General features: G+C 39.2%; 1 protein-coding gene across 1 annotated transcript; it reads left to right on the top strand.

Annotated features, from left to right (window-relative positions):
• The first annotated feature begins 879 nt into the window (after positions 1-879).
• On the top strand, positions 880-19,713 carry marchf4b (membrane associated ring-CH-type finger 4b). Its single transcript, XM_015033477.1, has 5 exons — positions 880-1,169; positions 1,500-2,240; positions 13,962-14,117; positions 16,098-16,290; positions 19,187-19,713. The coding sequence occupies exons 2-5, from the start codon at positions 1,785-1,787 to the stop codon at positions 19,606-19,608; spliced, it is 1,227 nt and encodes a 408-aa protein (XP_014888963.1). The 5' UTR covers positions 880-1,169; positions 1,500-1,784; the 3' UTR covers positions 19,609-19,713.
• Positions 19,714-20,205: the final 492 nt, after the last annotated feature.

The following is a 20,205-nucleotide window of genomic DNA, read 5'->3' as shown; positions in this document are numbered from 1 at the left end:
TCAGACAAAACTGCAACAAAAAGTTCATGAAATTTTGTGGATGTAATGTGACAAACGGGAGGGATGAATATGTTTTTGCAAGACACCAAAAATCAAAAAGAGCATGTTGAGGACGGAGACTGACTGGAAAGCCAAACACATATCATGATATATCCAGGCCTTAAAGCCAGAAATGAATTCCAGCATCTTTCTGTCAGTCAGGCTGTTGCAGTGTTGCAGTGTTTTTCTGTTATTGCCGAAATCTCCCTGTTTGTTTCTTCTTCTCCTGCCTGGTTGCCACCCGCTGGTTACACTCTTCATCTGTCATCCCAGAGCCCATCAGACTGGAGCTCAGGTGTCAGCTCCCATCAGGTGTCTGTAAACATCCCAAATGTACAAAGTAGAGGAAACCGGCTACACATCCATTTTTAATGGCACATAGACCATGAAGGCAATGAGATCTAGAGATGTAATTATTTTAGATTGGTAAGATTGCTAAATAAAACAGTTGTATTTCGTAATTAATCCAGCTAATTGTCAATTTTGTTTTGATATTAGAGGTTGTAGATGGATTACATCTAATCCTTTTAATTTAATCAGATTGCCTATCAAGGAATTGCATATATATTACCTTTAAAGAAAGATCAAAAGCCACCAATAAACATACACCCATGTCTGCCACAGCGCTGTAATCCAGCCCTTGGATGTAAAGAAGTCCCTTTGTTTAAAAAAGCTACAACATACAGAAAACAAGTCCAGGCTAATTATGCATATTCCTGTTTTTTTTTTTTTTTTTTTTTTGCACAGTTGTAGTAATGAGTTGGCCGCTTGCATCACTGTGCGGCGGTGACGTGCGGCGTCTGGGAGCTGTCCCAGGAATAATGGTGCTGAAGCTGCAGCACCCATCCAGCAGCCAATGATCACAGGAGGATCCGGGGGCTCTGTGCGGACGCTTTTCACCCGGAGCAGGACGGTCCGACAGCCCGGGTGGATTTTTTCACCCCTTTATACCGGATGGATTTAAACCCCCCTCTGGTTCAGTCCTCGGATGCGGCGAGATTTGATGATTTGGGAATGTAAATGCTTCCCGGTGAGACGTGCAGCTGAGACCTGCAGTCTGGATGAAAATCTGTGAGGGAAACAGAGAAATTGCGGATCGTGTTGCTTGAAATCGGTGTATATTTCCTCAGGTAAGACCGAATCTGCTTCCCAAATATGGCAAACCATCGGTTGACTTAATTTGGTCAGAAAGCCTTGCAAGACATCGACATCACTCTGCTGGATTAAATTGCAGGGGCTTTCTCTGTGAGAAATGTTTTAATTCAAAGATCAAGTGCTTAGTGTTTTGTTTCCGATTCTGTTTCAAAGGCAGATTGTGAATCAGGAGGGATAAGCCTGTCCATACAGTTCATGTTGTAGCAGACAGTTTTAATTATGAGGCCATGAAAGGAGGTGAAAATGTAGCTTTATGAAATAAATTAATGTTTCCATATGTCTAATATTTAAATTTCCTCTTTTAGATGTTTCATTCTCATGGACCTAATGGCTTCAGACACTTGTTTGCATCGATGGGATTTATTTCCATTTTCTGTTTACATCTTCGCGGGAAGACAATAAAAGTCCAACCTTTGGAATAGTGATCCGATTCAAAATAACATAAACTAAAAGAGCTCATTTAAACCCCGACAACCCGCGTTTCATCCAACCACGCATGCAAAGGTGTTTGCTTATGCCGGGGACACAAACAGCACTCGTCTTCCAGCACCTCGGCTCGGTGCTGTGATCTTCTGGCCGGACACAGCCCGATGCAGCGCAGCCGGGGCATGCTGAAGAGCCGCTGCTGCGTCCTGCTTGGTGACCTGAGGGTGCTCCTTCTCGGGCCACGGGCACCGCCGACACCGCTGCCTCCGCTGACCCCCATGAGCGGCCAAGCTTCGGAAAGCCATGAGGCGAGCGTCACCGTCACCGTCCCCGACAACAACAACACCCTAACGCGGAGCCACCAGCAGCAGCAGCAGCAGCAGAACGGAGGCGACCGAACTGTGCCGTCTGCGGCCGGAGCCGCCGGGGCCCCGGGCGGAGAGCGGCCGGTTGGGGGCTGGGTGGACGCCGCCGAGCTGTCCGCGGCTCTTCGCGGCTGTAGCAGCTCTTCTGATGACTGCTCAAAGGGGAAGCTGGAGGAGAGGTTCTCTCTTACCAGCTACACAGAGAGTGGCTTCAGGACGCCTGTCTGCAGGATCTGCTTCCAGGGGCCAGAGCATGTAAGTCCTGGGAAATATGCTCCTCTTGATCAAAGCAGGATTAACACCCTCTTTGGGCGCCTGCAGGCGATAATACTCGGGGATCCGGCTTAATTACATGAATATATCTGAAGTCTTCCATACAGTCCTGTAGCAAAAATATTTACCACCTTGCAGATTTCTTCTACTTCTCCCCTTTACTTGCACTTGTTTCAAATAATCACAATATAGATTTGTCTTTAAATTCCCTTTTTTTTGTAAAGGTGAGTTCATTAGATTTCACTCGCCACACCCAGCTCTGATTACTGTCAGACTTGAATCAATCAGTTTCCAACTTGGACCTGTCTGACAACATGAAGCAGGCACCACACCATGTGTCTAAAGAACCTGCAAAACCAATCGGTCACAATTAAAGGACTCCTTGCTATTGCAAATGCTTGAAGGCATAATTAGTTAATTGGTTTAGGTTGTTATTTTTTGAGAATTTTAGTCCTATTCATGTTGTCAGACCAATTCTATTCATTTGCTGAGTGAATAGAATAACTACATTCTTGTTTTTGCAATGAATTCTTGCAAAAATGAGAATTCGATGAATTCTCGTTTTTGCAGATCAAGTCACTGCCTTAGCGCTCTAGGCAGTAATCCTGGGTGTGATAGTGAAACTGAACTCAGCTTTCTAAAACAATGTGATTAAACTCAATTGGTTCCCATTTACCTTTTTTTCCCCATTGATGAAATAAAATCACCAAAAGGTTATTTTTGTATTTTCTCAGATTAACTTTGATGATCTAAAACAGAATAAATCTTTAAGGGGGATAAATACTTTCTAAGAACTAATTGTTATCCCTCTGCCCTGTTTCTCAGCAGTTAGTGTCACAATTATTTCTGCCGCATAAAAGCATAAAAATACATACTTCCTGGTTTGATAACGCTTGCATAACATTTATGTGAATATTAAGTCACACTTGTATTAGAAGCCAGAACCGATGCTGTTCAGCTTCATGAAGAAGTGTCCCATTTCTCAGTGGAATATTGTCACCTGAATTAAGTGCTGGGAGATAGAGAGGAGGGAAAGGGTTTAGTAGAGCGGAAAGTCTAGATATCACTTTGACCTTTAACCTTCATTAATCCTACAGTTTTAAAGAGCAGTATGTCCAAGTTGTTTGTTTTGTGTTTGGGGAAAGCAAACAGACATGCCTAGCCCTAAATCTTTGCAAAAAAAAAAAAAACATGCAAAAATAAAATGTCTCTCCATATAAACAGTTAGAAATAGGCTGTGGTGTTTAAAAGTGCCAAGAACATATCTCCCACATCATCACACCTCCTCTACCAGTGTGAGGCAGGGTGTATCCAGGCTTCCAGATTTTTCATGGCGCAGGTGAAATCAAAACTCATTGAACCAGTAAATAGTTTTCCAATCTGTTACTGTCCAATTTTGTTGAGCCTGTGGGAATTAGCCTCAGCTTCCTGATCTTGACAGATGGGGGAGCCTTTGCGGTTTTCTCCTGTAGAACCATCTGGTCCAAGATTTGATGTATTGTTCTTTCAGAGATGGTATTCTGCATACCTTGGTTGTAATGAGTGGTTATCTGAACAAATGTTACCTGCCTGTCAACTAGAATTAGCTTGCCCAGTTTCAAGACATTTTAATCCTCAAAACTGATGCTCACTGGATACTTAATCATGTTCCAGGCTGTTCTCCATACACCGGAGTGACAGTTGTGTGCGAAAACCTCAGGACCAGTTTCAGAATCAGTCAGATCAACTCGCCTGACACCAGCAACCATCCAATATCCAAGGAGACTTCAATGCATTTTTTCCCCTATTCTGATTCTTGGTTTGAACAACAACTCATAGTTTTCCATATCCCTAAATGTTGAGCTGCTGTAAAATTATTGTTTTTTTTTTCATATTTTTATGGAGCAAGCAGTTGGAAAATTGTTCATAATAAAGTAGATTGTAGGACTTTAGTGCCAATTCACAACAAATGTCTATACAGTCCAATTCAGCCAAGATTTATTTGAAATTCAGATTATTTCATGGAACAATGTCATTGTTCTCTAGTTTGACTGGGTAATGAATGTTTCTTTACATCTTGCACTGATAGTTTGTGTTTCAAGCATTTTGCTTTGCTATTTTGGGAGTTAGGAGCCAAACGATGTGAAGATCACTGCTGTAGCAGACCAGAAAATCCACATTATCATCTCAAGTTGAGCAGAGTTCAAAGAAGGGTGAAAATGTTTGCAACATTGACACCTTTTGTAGAATAAACCACATATCTAATTAAGCTGCATCACTGAATCACATTGCAGAGACTCAATTAAGAGCACAACAAAGCACAGCTGTTGCAATAAATACAGGTCTGTGCAGAAGCAGCTTAATGCTTTTGGAGTTTACTAGCCTTGTTTTCTAGCCTTGGGTCTGACACTGAAGCCTCCTCATTTGGCTCCACTGGCTGAGAAACAGTAGCACACACTTCCAAGATCGCAATGCTACTCAGTGTTCTCAGATTTGTCACTAACTTGTTTTACAGAAGCTGTTCATTAAATGAATAAAATATATTCAGTGGCTAGAAACCTCCCCGCATCGTTTTAACTTCACACGGGTTGGAATGTTCAGAGGATTCAGGTTTTTTTTTTTTTTCTCTCTCGAGGTTTCGGGTTTACAGCTGCAACTTCGTTTCCAAAATAAAAAGAATAAAATTTACTTTTAGTATCTTATGAAAGCAGCCACACAGCTCACGGTTTGCACTTTTGCCTCTTCTTATCCCACTGCATGGCTTGTAAAGATAGCTGCTGCTGCTGCTGCTGGTGCTGCTGCTGCTGGTGCCGGAGGGATAATGAAAGACCTTGTCCTGCTGGCTGACAAGTGTGGAGGATACGCAGAGATGCAGAAACAACTCATTACAGTCAGACACATCAAAGCGTTACCTGCATGACAAAATCAAATAATACCTCCGCCTCGGCTCCTCATGTCCGCCACCCACAACAGACAAATATTAATAATAATAATAAATATAACATGATGCTTGACAGCAGAAGGAAAGAGCATTCGGGTTAATCATGTTGCAGTTCTACACATTTGGAGCCGTATTGGTGATAATGTCACACATCATCAAACAGAGCAGGAAAAAAAAAAGTGAGAGTAGGTGCCTGAAATAAAACATAAAAGTAGAAATTATAATTCCTGCAGAAATGGGTTAGCTGATCTGTTTAAGAGGCTGAGCTGAGCATTAGGAATATTAGAATAGCAAATGGTGTAAAAGGAATACGCAGAAGAAATCCCGTCAAAAACTGTGTCAGCAGTGGGTTAAAAGTAGGGATGCATAATTTACGTCTCAGAAAACCATAGCTTTTCACATGTACAGTATGGAAAAATTTATGTGATTTTCCTGCTTGAAGGACAGGCTATTGCCATTCCCATTTGAAAGTCACACTTTGTGAAAGATGATGAATTTACATGTGTATAAATTATTACAGTTTTATTAGAGAAATACCAGTGGGAAGAACAAGTATGTAAAAAAAAAAAAACATAGCCTTGCTTTTGAGCAGAGCGGACAATGTCCTTCAGTTTGAAGCAAAGCAGCATCTGATCAAAATATCATGAAACCTGTGATGAAATATGTGTTGCTGCAATTTTATAAAATCAGTAAAACACAATAAAAACTGAAATATGTGGTAATAACTGCTTTCATCCGTTTAAAGCTTGATTAGTGCATATAGCTGAACGTAAGAGGAGTATAAATACATTTCAAAGAGCAAAATCTTACAGTGATTTAAAGGTTTACATGAGTAATTTATGTGGAGACTTTGTTTAAAAAAAGTGGAATATTTTAAAAACCTATTAAAGTGATATAAAGTAGAGACTACAGCTATTATATTCTCAACATAGTTGAATGTTTTGATATTTGAATAGTTGAAATTACCCAAAGATTGTCAAAGTAAAGCCATGAGAAAAACATGTTTGCTTTTTCTCTATACTGAAATATTTTAAATCAACAATCATTTCAATATCAGACATAGAGTGAATAAAAAATGTAGTTTTCAAATCACAATTTTATTTATTGATAGAAACAAACTGTTAAAACCAACCCGGCATATCTGAATAAGCAAATCATAAAACAGCAGAGTTAATTCTTTTTTTTCCTTCTTCTTTTTTGGGAAACCTGAAGAGCTGCAGAATCAAGAAATCAGCATGAAATAAGCACAAATGTCTCAAAAAATAGCATGTCATCTAACAAATTTCAAGAACAGATGACAAATTCATTGACATCTTTTGGCCTGGAAACTGTTACAAAGCCTCTTTGAAGGCTTTTGAAATTCGGTGAAGCTCAGTGAGATCCAGTATCCACAAATAGAGAAAGCATGGAAGAGTGGCAGACCATTTAAATTGCTCTTAGAGAACTTGCCTGAGTTAAGGCCAGTGTTTATGAAAAATGGCCTTTTATGCGTCTTCCAGGCACATAGTGCAATTTTAAAGCACAATCAAGCAACTATATTACCAGTTGTTATATAAAAAAAAGACTGTTTATAAATATCAGACATGATTTAAAATAAATTTCAATTTAATTGAGCTTCTTCCTCTTTTAGAAGCTCCTACAACAATGCTCCTACATTATGCTGTTTACAGCCGTTTCAGGAGTGATGAGCTAAGCAGACTTGCAGCTCCACTGGGTGTTTGCTAATTGCTGCAGCCGCTAGTCTGGAGGAACCTGAAGGCACGGGCGAGGGGTGCTCTGTGAGGTGGAAGCTCGACTTCAGACTGCAGCTCCTTATAGAAGCAAACATTCAGGCACCCTCGAATCACTGCCATGGGAAATTAAACGATTCCTCAAGCACTCATAAAAGAAACAAAGTAATACTCCAGGTATGTTTTTGGTGAGGGAATAATGACATATTGTGACACACAGCTGTAAAAAGTCAATTTTACATAATACCCCCGCCATTAAATTTAATTGCAATGTTGTGGTATGACTTTACACCGATAATTTATTCTGTGAGGGAATTAAAACAGTTCTACAAAGAAGAGTGGGCCAAACAGGTGCTTGACTGCAGCTGTTGCCACCGAGGTTGGCAAAACCGTTTGTCAGGGTTAGTTGTAAATTACTTTTTCAAAATGGGCCAGGTTCCTTTGGAGAGCTTTCCCGCTTAGTAAATGAAATCATAATTTAAAAAATATGTCTTATATGTGCCTTTATCTAATCACACCATTTGGCTGAGTATCTAAAGCAATTAACTTTGTCAAGAAAAGAAATCTTTAAGGGGGCAAATACTTTTTCACAGCACTGTAGTTGAGAACAGGGGAAAGTCTCAGCTGCTGAAGGATCTCTACCGTGTGGGACTTTTACAGCATTCTCACAGTAAAATAAGAAAGAGTCTCCGATAAATTGGTTACGCTCTTTGGCAGCGCTTTTGAGACCACCCCGAAGAAAATGTCCCACCTCATCTGTTCAAGGAAAATATCAAGAAGCAAGACAACCGAGGTGAAGAGCAGAACTTCTGATCTGAATGAGCCTCATTGTTATTTCTCCTTTGACTCAGCAACAGATTCACTGTATCACTTCATGTTCTTTTCACTGTGTATAATCTCTCGATGTGTCATCTGCTAATTACTACAACACCAATTTTGCATATCAGTCCACCTCTGGGCTCAGCCTTTGTAATTATTACTGGCATGAGGTCCATTATGAGACTTAGAGACAAGGCGTCGTCATTGTTTTCTTAGAAACTCCACAGATAGTCGGCAAGACTCTGCACTGCATGCAAAGTACCGTCTTGCGAAAAATCGCAGTATTTCCCATGGCCTCCTCCAACATGTCTCATTAAGGCTTCCCAGAAACATCGCAGCGAGTTGATAGCACTTGATTTCATTGCATCCCATCAATATGCATGTTTTTATCTTCCTTTTTCCTGCCGTCCGTGAGTTGTTGCTTTGGGTGGAGTCCAGATATGGATCTGCTGAGGTGTAAAGGAGAATGAGGCTCCGCTCGGAAAGAGAGATGAGTGCGCTCTCTGTGTATCCCTGTATGTTACAAGCAGTACTGGCAATATTTATCTGCTTTTTTTTTTAGCCTCTAGGATGTCACCCAGACTACGTCAGGTGGTATCTGATCTGACAGTCCACCTCCAAAACACTTCCATCTTCACGGCTGAGACAGTCGACACAGAGTAGAGAAGACGCAGGTTTTTTCCTCCAACATCCCACTAAGAAAGGGCCTTGAATGTCTGACAGAGGAAGCCACTGAAAGATGATTGCATTCTGATTTAATATGACACCACTGAATGAAATAAGCTTGTGTAATAGCTCCCCTCTATTTTCCATGAGGTAAGCCTTACAGTTTGAATTCTGCTGTGATAATGGGTAGTTTTGACTTTCATTTTCTATCTGTCAGAATATTAAAGTTGTAAAATGCAGACTTTAAGAGTTTTCCTGTCAAGGTGACAGAGGAACAGGTATGTTTTAAATGGTTTTCTTTCTAAAGGCAGGCAAACCTGAAATAAATGCCTGCTTTAAGATCAGTAATGTACAAGTTTAAAGGAAATTACCCAATTCAATAACTGGGCATTTGACATGTCCTTCTGTGATCCAATTCTGCAGAAAATTTGAGTAGTAACATTTTTCATGCAAATATAGCTGTAGTATATAAGTTATTCGATTTAATCTGAAAAAAAAAATACTATGCATTGCAGAAGTGTTTAAACTCACATATAACCACAAACTGTAAAAGGGTTTTATGTGATAGACAAACACAAATGAGTGCATTAAAGGAAAACGATACAAGGTTTAGCCGTTTTTTTGTTGTTGTGTATTTTACAAATTGCATCAAACCTATATACTATTTGCAGAACTACTTTTGTTGAAATTTTATCTTTTTAAAAATACATCTCCTCCTGCTTTGCACACATATAGACTAAACATTTTTAGTTCCATACATGACTCATGTCAAGCTGTGTTTGGGATTAATAGTTGTGCTATCTGTAGATTTTTCCCAACAGAGCTGTGAATCTCTGCAGCTCCTCCAGAGTGAGCCTAGGCCTCTTGGCTGCTTTGCTAAATGATGCATAGGTTTCCAGTTGTTTTATTCTTGTACCATCTTCAGTCGATGGATTGAATAAGGCTCAGAATGATTGTGATATTGTTTTCTAATCTATCTCTGCTTTAAAGTTCTCCACATCTTCATCTCTCACCTTCAGCTGTATTCTTTGCTCATGTTGTTGCTCTTTGTTCTCTAATGTTCTCTAGCAAGCCTCAAAGGCCCAAAATTAAATTAAATTAAATCAAAACCCAGTGCATTTAGATGCACTGGGTTTTGATTAGGGGCATCAGAGTAAAGGGGATTGAAAAGAAAGATACAAATGCATGCCAGACTTAGTATTTTCTTCATAAAACTCCAGTAAAATCAGTCAAAGCTTGTTGTAATGTGGCATAATGTGGAATACTTATAAGGGAATCGCTCTGTTAGCCATACAGTTGGATGCACTGAAAATTCAAAGGCGTAGCATTCTTGTTTCCATATGAGTGGATGGTTGTGTTCCTTAAAAAACATGAAGCGCATTTCAACCTGTTATTTGTTCTATTTAGGGAAAGGTCAGTGAGAGGCCTAACAGGGGGTTCTTTGTTGCTTTCTTGCAGCATTTGCTTCATCCCAGCCTACGCTTTCAGACCTGACCTTAACCTGGATCATGTACAGAAAGAACTATCATTTTTATTGCTTTTAACCAGAAACAGAACAATTGTTCTGGAAAATCTTTGACTGAATCACGCATATTTAAACACTGAGGAATATTTACATGTGTGACAGGTCCTTATGTTGCCCTTCTATTATTTCTAGCGTATGTTGAAACTATAGGATTTCTTGCTTGTCTAGAAAAGAAGAATAGGCTTTCATTCCTAAATCTTATCAGGAACAATGCACTTGGAAAACATGTTTTCCAGAGCGCAAAGAGAGGCCTTAAGGGTCAAGTTGGCATCATTATTTTTATATGGCCTTCCAGCATAGAGGCACTTTGTATGCTAGCTGTACGCAGGACAGGATGCTCAGCCATTTGTTGGGAATGGGAGATAAACAAGTTACATAAACACTTCACTTCTTTTTTTTATTATTTGTGTTTGGGGAGGTAAACAGACTGAAGATGTTAATGTATAGAGCTGGATGAGAGGCCTTTATTTTATTTCTATAAATGTCACCGTTCTCATAAAAATGTCAGTGTAAGCAAAGGTGAAATTTTATGATCTACATTTTAATTTATACTTTTCTGGGCTCACTTTTTCTTTTGTTTTGTAGACTATTAAAATCCACAGAAGAATCGCTTTTTTAATGTTTTATAGAATAAATGCTTGCAGCCTGGATAATATTGCCCATTATAAAAATCACTTTAGGTCAGTTTCTGTGTGAGCTAGTATATTATACTACAGTTTTCCTCAGCTGGAGTTAATAGAGTTCACTCGTATTGATTCCAGGCTCTTATGTGAATAGCCCAACCTAATTTATTTTCATCCCATTATATATCCATAGCAATACGAGCTAATTTTATACGGAGAAAATTAGATGTTCTGGGTTGTTTTGGGATAATGCAGCACAGGGAGGTGGAATAATGCAGCCAAAGGAGTGCATTTCCTGGATGCATTTCCATTTGATCAGCAAAAGGACAGTAAGTTACCACTTTCTGCATGTGTCGGCTATGATGCCATGTTTGTTATCGGACTCCCCTGCCTTCTCCAGCCACTGTTGTATAGGAGTGATCCGGGTTTCAGCTCTTGGCTGCAATCGGGCCAGTCGCAGCGAGCGGCCCGAGTCCCACTGGACTCGACAGAAGTGTTCTGGTGCTCCTGCCAATACACTCCCACCCTGGCCATCTGTGGATGAGCCTTTTCTCCTGCAACTCACTCGATTTTCCTCTCTTCCCTTCAAACCGGGGTGCTGCTCCATCTGTCGGAGATGTCAGCACAATAATGGGGAAATATTTTGGAAACTTGCAGATTTTTTTTTTTCAATTTTTTTGTGGGTGTTTCTGTTTCAATCTTTCTGCTCGTTATAGACAGGAAGAGGAAATGCGGCGTTAACCTCAGAATTTAATACCTCAGCTGAAAGAAGAGAGAGGAAGGGGGATTTGTTACATTAGACAGGGTGGGCTAATTTATATGTTTATTCACTACATGTCCCTTCTTTGCCTTGTTAAGATGAAAACCCCAGAAAGAAGCATTAATGTATAAGCTTTTAGCTTTTTTTTACAAGTATTCTCAGGGTATGGTATGACTTTAATGGGTACATTTAAATTTTTTATATCATAATGAATGTCAAGATTGGCATAGTGCCTTGCAAATGTAGTCATATCTCTTGAACAGTTTACATTATTTTAATGTTACAACTACAAATCTCAATGTCTTTCATTGGGATTTTAGCCAGTGAAACGACAAAAAGCAGTGTATAATTTTAAAGTGAAAGGATCATGTTGTTTAAAAACAAAAAAAAAAATTCAAAAGTATAATAATGCACTTGCATCCAGCCCCTTTCACTCTGTGATCTCTAAAGAAAATCTAGTTTTCTGTGCAGGTTTTTTCTGCAAACCAAGTCTCTGGTTTGCCTCCATTAGCACTGAACATCTATGTAAAAAACACCTCTAATTTATGATGAAACACTGGCAGCTATGGTTGCCAGAATTATGCTGTATTTATATGATAAATTTCCAGTATTTAACCATAAATAAGAAATATTTTCTTTTTTTTCAGTGTACAATTTGTCATTTTTGTCCATTTTTGTCCAAGAAGAATATCTATTCTTCTTTGCAAAGTAGGTTAAACTTAAACTGAAAGTGGAACAGCAATTTCTAGAATAGATATTATTGTTTTCAGTCTTCAGCCAATAATAACTTTTTTTTACTAGTATTGTTTTGTGTTTAACACGTTCCATCGCTTTAGTCAGAAACAAAAATAAATACCTGACCACCATAAATAATTTTTCAAAAGATGTCCACATGTCCTAAGCAATGTAAAAAACTATAAAAAGGATGCAGTAACCTGGTTCAATATGTGCCAACCCTTAAACTAAGACTCATTTTACTTCAACTTCAGGATTTTGTCTTTTTAAATTCAAACTTACCATCAATTACCATTATAGTGAATAATTTGAAATTTGGCTCAGTTTTGGGATTCCCATTATTCTTTTCCATATCCATTATTTGACAAAACCACAGAGTGCAGATGGGCTACAGAGGAACAAAACACTCCCTATAACTATGGTAAAACATGGTAGTGGCTGCATCATATCTGGGGCTTTTTTTTTCAGAAGGAACTGTTTTTTTATTAGATTTGTTGTTCAAATGGATGAAGATTTTGGTTTTTCAGCATCAGAGTGAGTCCAAACACATTTCAACATCCAGAAATATGTTCTGGATATATGTCCTGATATTTGTATCAGAACATATATCTGATACAAATATCAGGTCTCTCATGACCTTTTCTCATGAGAGAAAAGGTCATGAGAGAAAAATTAATATTTATGTCGGACAGGAGAATTAAATATGAAACAGATCCATGGTTTCCCCCTAAAGGGATCTATAGTCAAAAAGATCTCCATAATCTTAAACACTTAGAGAACTTTTACTTTTGGAAAACATTGTCAAGTCAAGATGTGTGATCCAGCCTTCAATCAAGCGAATGGATGAAACCAGGTTACTGTAGCTTTATTCTAATAGCTTTGTTAGTTTTTCAGTTGAATTGTAGAGGATTTATGGTGGGAAATATTTAGAAAATGACTTATCATGGTCTCATTCTTTACAACAGCCTCTTTGGACCTATCAAATGTCATTTCCCCCTGCTGATGCTTGATCAAACTGGTTTCTGTCAAGTTGTATTTGCAATCATGAGGTACAGTGTCTTTATGGAGACAATCCCTTTTTCTCTTTCACTAGTTCTAATGCTTTGTCCAACACTTCGATCATTTAACGAGCTGCTGCATCAATGTACGTTTAGCACAGTGTTTTGCAGCTTAGTTGCGCTTTGAGTTTCCATTTAGCCTTCGGTGGTTAATCCTCCATCTTCAACAGTAGCAGTAATCAAGTATTTGCCTGTCAAGTAGGTGTAAGGCAAAGCTTTCATTTCACACCTGAATGGTGCTGCGGGCTGCGGCCTGCTTTGTGTATGGGAGTGTGTGTTCCTGTATCTAATGCACATTGAGACTCCTTGCAAAATCAATAAGCCAGAGTAAAGATATATATCTGTGTATGTAGTGTAATTCAGAATATCGTGTGTAGGCAGGTAACAATGGCGGAGTAAATAAGATGAGAGAACTAGTTGTTGTCTGGCTGTCAGTGATTACTGTAGGCAGTGTTTTCCTCTGAATCACAGGCATCAATCAAGCTTTACATAACAAGTAAATATATCATGTTTTAAATTTATCTACAGCTGATTTTTTTTTTTTTTCCTCCAGGTTATTCTGGGATCTCATAAATGTCTGGAATTTGACTTTAAGTCTGGAAAAATATGCATACAAAGAAAAAAAAAAAAAGAAAGAAAGACAAAGGAGTAAATCTTTAACTTGTTTTCCATTATTTAATACCATAAGTGAGAGTTTAGATTTTTCTGGAACTTACATTGAATTAAACCCAACCAAGTATTGTTTTTGTTTTCTACCTCAATGTCCAAAATGTAGAAGGAACAGCAAGAAAATAACCAGAAAAATGTGGTTCTTTGGAAAAGGAAAATCCACAGGATCCCTTCTTGACTGAGTGTTTGTCCCTGCAGGGAGAGCTCCTGAGCCCGTGTCGCTGCAGTGGGTCGGTACGCTGCACCCACCAGCCATGCCTCATCAAATGGATCAGCGAGAGAGGCTCCTGGGCCTGCGAGCTCTGTTACTACAAATATCAGGTCATTGCCATCAGCACCAAGAACCCATTACAGGTAAGGCTTGGAAGCAAAAAGCGCTACTGCGAAAGTGCTTTTCAGATTTGATCACATTCTCCTTAAATGCTTACTAGTCAGGGATTACTGGGAATAACTACAAACAGCGCCCTGACAAATATAATAAATACTAAGTATTAAAATATTTGTTTCCCCTCGTCTCATCATATTTGTCTTCATATCAAATTGTTTGTTGGTTGTCAAGCCCGAAACTCCGTTTTTAGAGCTTGCATTGTAAAAAAAAAAAAAAAAAAGAAAGAAAGAAAAAAGAAAGAGGTTCAGTTCTAGTTTTGCTTTGATCATAAACCAAGGAGGGGAAAAAATAGGCTTTTTGAATTAAACAAGTCTTTCTCTCTTTGATCCTTAAAACAGAGAGAACACACTTTCCTCTCGGATTTAGCTTCTAGTGGTGTGACAAGAACGTTATTGAGGGAGTTTGTGGTAAGACTGATATCAGAAAGAAAGTATTCGACTGGGGAAACACAGTTCTGGTGGAAAGTTTAGATGTACTCGTTATGTGCATAAACATTATATTAATTTGGTAATAATTCTTAGATAAATGCTCCCTTGCAAACTGCAGAGAAACTACATCATTTTTATTCCCCCCAACAAGCTTCTGGCATTGTTCTGATTGGACTTTTGATCGCTCTTCTTGGCAGAACTGTTAGAGGTTAATTAAACTGATTGGTTTTCTGGCTTTTAACTATAGTGCACACATTTTAAATAAATTGTAATGTCAAGCTAATTTTTAAGCTTTATGTTAACATCATTTATCAACCTAAAAACCAGTTTGGATTGTAGTTTGGCATCATTGTTCTGTTAGAGCGTCCAATTAGATCCCAGTTCCAACAATCTGACCCAAACTGGTTAGCAAATTTAGGAACAATCCAGAAACTGCCAAACGTCAAGCAAAAACCTCAAATACATAACACAAGGTTTCTGAAATTACTCTGACCTTTGCACTGTTGAAGCTCCAAGAAACAAACAGGCTCAAATAAGAGCTATCATTTATAGCAAGGAAAGTTGTCAAATATCCAGGCAGAATTGTGCCAGAGGCTTATTGACGGCTAGAAAAATGTTGGGTTGAATGAGCAAGTGAGGCAAAAAAGTAACTTAGATATCCCATGTTATTAAATATTCAGGCGCACATGAGTGGTTGCATCTATAGCTTTAAGCCTGGATTCATAATTTCCACCCTGCGCTCCTCTAGAAGGACGGACTTTTTGCTAAGTCGGTGGCTTGATGTGGTCGACTTTTTTTTTTAACCAGCTGGCATAATAAACTGAACTTGACTGCATTCATAACTTGGACTGAATTGGAAAATATTGAAATTTAATTGACTAAGTTTCTCTTTTTGAAGGAATGTGTCATGTATTTCTGTATGTAAAGAGGACGTGGTTGTTTCAGAGGACATTTGTTGAGAATTGGCTTGATAAAAAAAACAAACAAACAAAAAAAAAAACAGAGTTGAATTTAAGTAAGCAATACTTTTAAATAATAATAATAATAATAATAATAAAACATCTTCCTGAAATAGCACCCTAAGTCATTTTTTTAGCCAAAAGTGATTTTGGAAATAAATAAATAAATAAATAAATAAATAAATAAATAAATAAATAAATAAATAAATAAATCACCCCTTTTGTTAATAAGTGATTATTTTTTTAGACAGAAAAAAACAAAAACACTTTTGGCAAAAAAATAAAAAATAAAAATACTTAGGACATTATTTTAGGAAGGTGATAATATGTTGTCTTCTTCTGTGAAAAAATAAAACAAAATAAACAAATGTTCCTATTATGAATGTGTGTAAATTTCTGACCTTACCTGTAACAAATAAATCTGACATTTCACTTTTGAATGAGTCATCATTTAAAAAGTGATTGTTGGTTTGCTCAGCTCTGTTTTAACGTTTTCCTCTGAAGTAAGAGGATCAGATAAAAACCAAAGCTCTGAGGTGTACTGTGTGTCCTCTTGCAGTGGCAGGCCATCTCCCTGACTGTGATAGAGAAAGTGCAGATAGCAGCAGCCATACTGGGTTCCTTATTCTTGATGGCGAGCATCTCCTGGCTGGTCTGGTCCTCTTTCAGCCCGTCGGCTCGCTGGCAGCGCCAAGACCTGCTTTTCCAGATATGCTACGGCATGTACGGCTTCATGGACGTCGTCTGCATCGGTGAGGAACCTCACAGGAAGCACTGATGTTTACTGTTCTTGCAGAAGTGTGAGACAGTGATTTAGAGTGATATTGAGTGCTTCCAGTCTGCTCACATTAATCCAGGTGTGCTCAAGAGGCAGAAGTAAATGTCACGCGTGTTCAGGCTGTAGCCAGTATTTGTGAATGCGGCAAACCATTTAAGCTATTGACAATCGATGGCATTAATCTATACAGCACGCTCAGGTGCTTCGTATCCATTTGCATTGGTTAGTTAAGCATTGCATGGCCACGGTTACGTATTTAATCTCGACATTAAAGATGAAAGTCTGCTGCAACAAACTTTGTATAATAAATTAAACATAAACACTAGATATTGAAAAATCTACTGAACTCCATTTTAATCTCTAATAATAAGCTACAGCCTGAAACTCCAGGAAACTTTTAAAGCTTGCTGTGTACTGTCATAACATCAGAGGTAATAAGGTGCACCGAGGTGTCTATTCGCCGCTTTTTTTTTTTCTGATTTTGAGTGGGTGTCCAAAATGAAACATATCCCATCTGTACTGTAAGCTGGCTCTCCGTCTTTTGCTGCTTGAGGGTCCGCGTGCTTTGGATGAATTCCACCTTAAGAAAACTCCAACTTGTGCTGCTGCAGCAGACAGACAGCAGGGAGAGGAGGAGGGGAAGGAGGAGATTGATTGTCTCCGGTTTGGTGGCGAGAATTGACTGCGCAGTCATTAACGTGGCACTTTACAGAGATTAACTTGTCACCTGGTAGACGTAAAAGAGGAGAGACCTGATTAGCCTGCATAGAGAGAGCAGGACAGAAGAAATTACTCGTATCTAAGGACCTAAGTAGTAATAATACATCATAACTAAGCTCTATTTTTTATGCAGAGTAGTAACACTTTATTACTCATCAATCACATTTATAGTCCGTCGCAAAGGTGTTCTCTGACTGTTTTTTAATTATTATTTATTAGGATCTTATAGGCCAACACAAAGTAATGCATAATTGTGAAAGAAAAGGAAAATGGTTTTAATTTTTTTTTTTTTTTTTACAAAAATATCTGAAAGGTGTGTCACTCATTTGTATTCAGTCCGCAGTACTCCTAACTCCTAAAATCCAGAGCAATCAAATGCCTTTAGGAGTCACTTAACCAGTGAAGAGAGTCCATCTGTGTGTAATTCATCTTCAAGATTTGTGAAGGCCTCAGAGAACACTGTGAACAAACAGCATCATATAAAGATGGGAACACAGAGAAGTTTATCCCAGAGTCTTAATGTTTCACAAAGTTACCATTCAATTTAGAAAGTTTGAAATTGAGTATAGTGCCACTGGAAACCTAACATGTCATTCCCACCCATCTAAGCTGCCAAACTAGACAAGGAGAGTATTTGTCAGAAGTCCTCAGCTCAGGTGAATCTGTTGACAAGTTGCTTACTCAACAGATCTGGATTTTGTGGAAGAGCAACGAGAAGTCCTCTCTCTAGTTTTCCACAAGCCACAGAGAGCAGCACAGCAAAGCAGGGCAGAAGTTGCTCTGGTCAGATCAGACCAGAATGTAACTTTTTGTTCTGCCTACGAAGCGTTAACTGTGGCAGAAATGTAACACCCTGAACACCCCAGCCCCTCAGTAAAACCTTGTGGTGGCAACAACAGCATGCTGAGGCGATGAGCTGATGGGAAGACGGGTGGTTTTAAGTACAGGAAAATACCGCAATGCGATTTGTTAGAGGCTCACCTTCCAGCAGGACAAAAAACAATGAAAATTTAGCCAGAGCTAAAAAGGTTTAGCTCAGAAATACTGATAAAATGGGGAGGCGCGATAGAGCCATTAATTCAATGAATGATCCAGAGAAACGCTAAGCCCAAATCTAACTGGGAATCTGTGACCACACTTAAAAACATTCTGTCCACTGACTCAAGATGAGCTCAGTGGACAGAGATGCTAATTTCTAGATGTGCAAACATGGACCCAACCCAAAAGACTTTCAGTTGTAATTGCAGTGAAACTTGGTCCTACCAAGTATTGACTCAGAGGCTGAATACAAGACACACAACTCTTCTCAGATATTTGAGGATAAATTACACATGGGTGGACTCTATTTACTAATTAGCTTGTGGCACTTCTGAAGATCATCGGTTGCACTGCATTGTAATGAGGGATAATAGAGGAAAGCGGCCTGAATACAAATGCATGCTACACTTTTTAGACTTGCTTGTGAAAATAAAATTTAATTTCTGTTGGTTTGTTGCATAAAACTGCAATAAAATTCTGCTAAATTTGCGGTTGTAATGTGACAAAATGCAGGATGGGGCATGAGGCCCTCAACGAGCAACATAAAAAATTAAAATACCATCAAAAAGTCATGAAAAATAGATTGAAGTAGTTAAAACATTTAAACACTCAATAACATCCTACTAAAGGATGAGCGCATATAAATTGTCTCTCATTAAAGGAGTGAAACTGTTCTTGTTCTGTTTACCTTTTCACCACTTGATCCAGCACATCCTCGGGGTCCAGGCAACTGCGGGCAAGACTGACTTCAATTTTCCAGATACTGAGTTCAATGAACATGAATCAATAAGCAATTTTGGGCCGAGATAAGACGTTATCGAACAACTGCAGTGAGCAGATGCATCGTTTTTACCGACCTAAATCCAAAACCGGTGATTGTTGCGGTGTCATAAGTTGCTCCGTGGCTTTACTTGATCGCACAAATAAAGATTTTATCTCGACTTTACGGCGAGGTGCTTGAAGAATGAGTGTGTTTTGTTCTGCAGCTGTGTCAGTTTATACTTTCTGCTGGCTTTTCCACTGTGAGAACACTGCATGGATATCACTCTGTGGTGTCATTAAGGCTGCAGCCAGACACTGACTTTATCTCACCGCCACTCTCCTTTCCACAGCGTTAATTGTCCACGAGGGACCCTCTGTGTTTCGCATCTTCCACCGCTGGCAGGCCGTCAACCAGCAGTGGAAGGTCCTGAACTATGACAAATCGCTGGACAGCGACGACCTGAAGGAAGCTGTGGTGGACAGGACTCTGTCTCAGCCCGGTCAGGGCTACCAGAACGGGATAGGAGTGTCCGCCTCCAACTCCTCCCTGATGGTGGTGGCCTCCACAGCCAACGGCTCCACTTCCACGGCCGTGGTGACGGCCACAGGGGAACTGGGAGCGCACGTAGACCCCGAAAGCGGCACCACGGTGCCAGACCAACACTGTCCCTACAACATCCTCCACCTACTCAGCCACCTGAGGCAGCCAGAGGCCCGCAGCCAACCCAGCAATAGCACAAGAGAGCTGGTCATGAGAGTCACGACAGTCTGAGCAGTCAGTTGAGGCCTTATTCCACACAATTCCACACAGAGCTGAAAGATTTCTGAACCAGCTGACAGTCAAAAAAAAAGAAAAAAAAAAGCATAAAACAAAAAATAACAACAAAAACAAAACAAGTGCTGTCTTAACCGCACTGGATTGATATCATGTTCTTGTTTATTTTGAAATGCATCTTTAATGTCCTGACATTGATTGAATAAAAGTCAAAGTGGTTTGATTTGCAAACTGGTGGGGGAATAGTTATTTTCATCCCGAAGAAGCGCGTTTTTGATAGAACGGTGTGTTTTATCAAGACTGCAGCAGAAACAACACATATTTCACTTAGGCAAAAAGTAAAGGCCATGCAAAAAATAAAATGGAACAAAAAAGGAGTTTACTCAGTATTTAAAGTTATTACATCATGTCAAGCAAAGTGCAGAATGATGTAAAACAGATGCGGCAAACATTTTAGCCTTGACTGGTCTGTAAGGCAACAAAAACAAAATATGAAAGACAAAGGAGCACAATCCTCTGAACGGTGTTCTGTTGTTATTATTTTTTTCATGAAACATGTCCTTGGCTTTGAGTGGTGTTGGATCTCTGCAAAGG

The sequence above is a fragment of the Poecilia latipinna genome, unplaced genomic scaffold (genome assembly GCF_001443285.1).
Source record: "Poecilia latipinna isolate Pla-1442-1.1 unplaced genomic scaffold, P_latipinna-1.0 Scaffold269, whole genome shotgun sequence".
Taxonomy (NCBI): Eukaryota; Metazoa; Chordata; class Actinopteri; order Cyprinodontiformes; family Poeciliidae; genus Poecilia; species Poecilia latipinna.
Note: the sequence above shows the minus strand (reverse complement) of the source record. Positions and strands in the feature narration are given on the sequence as shown.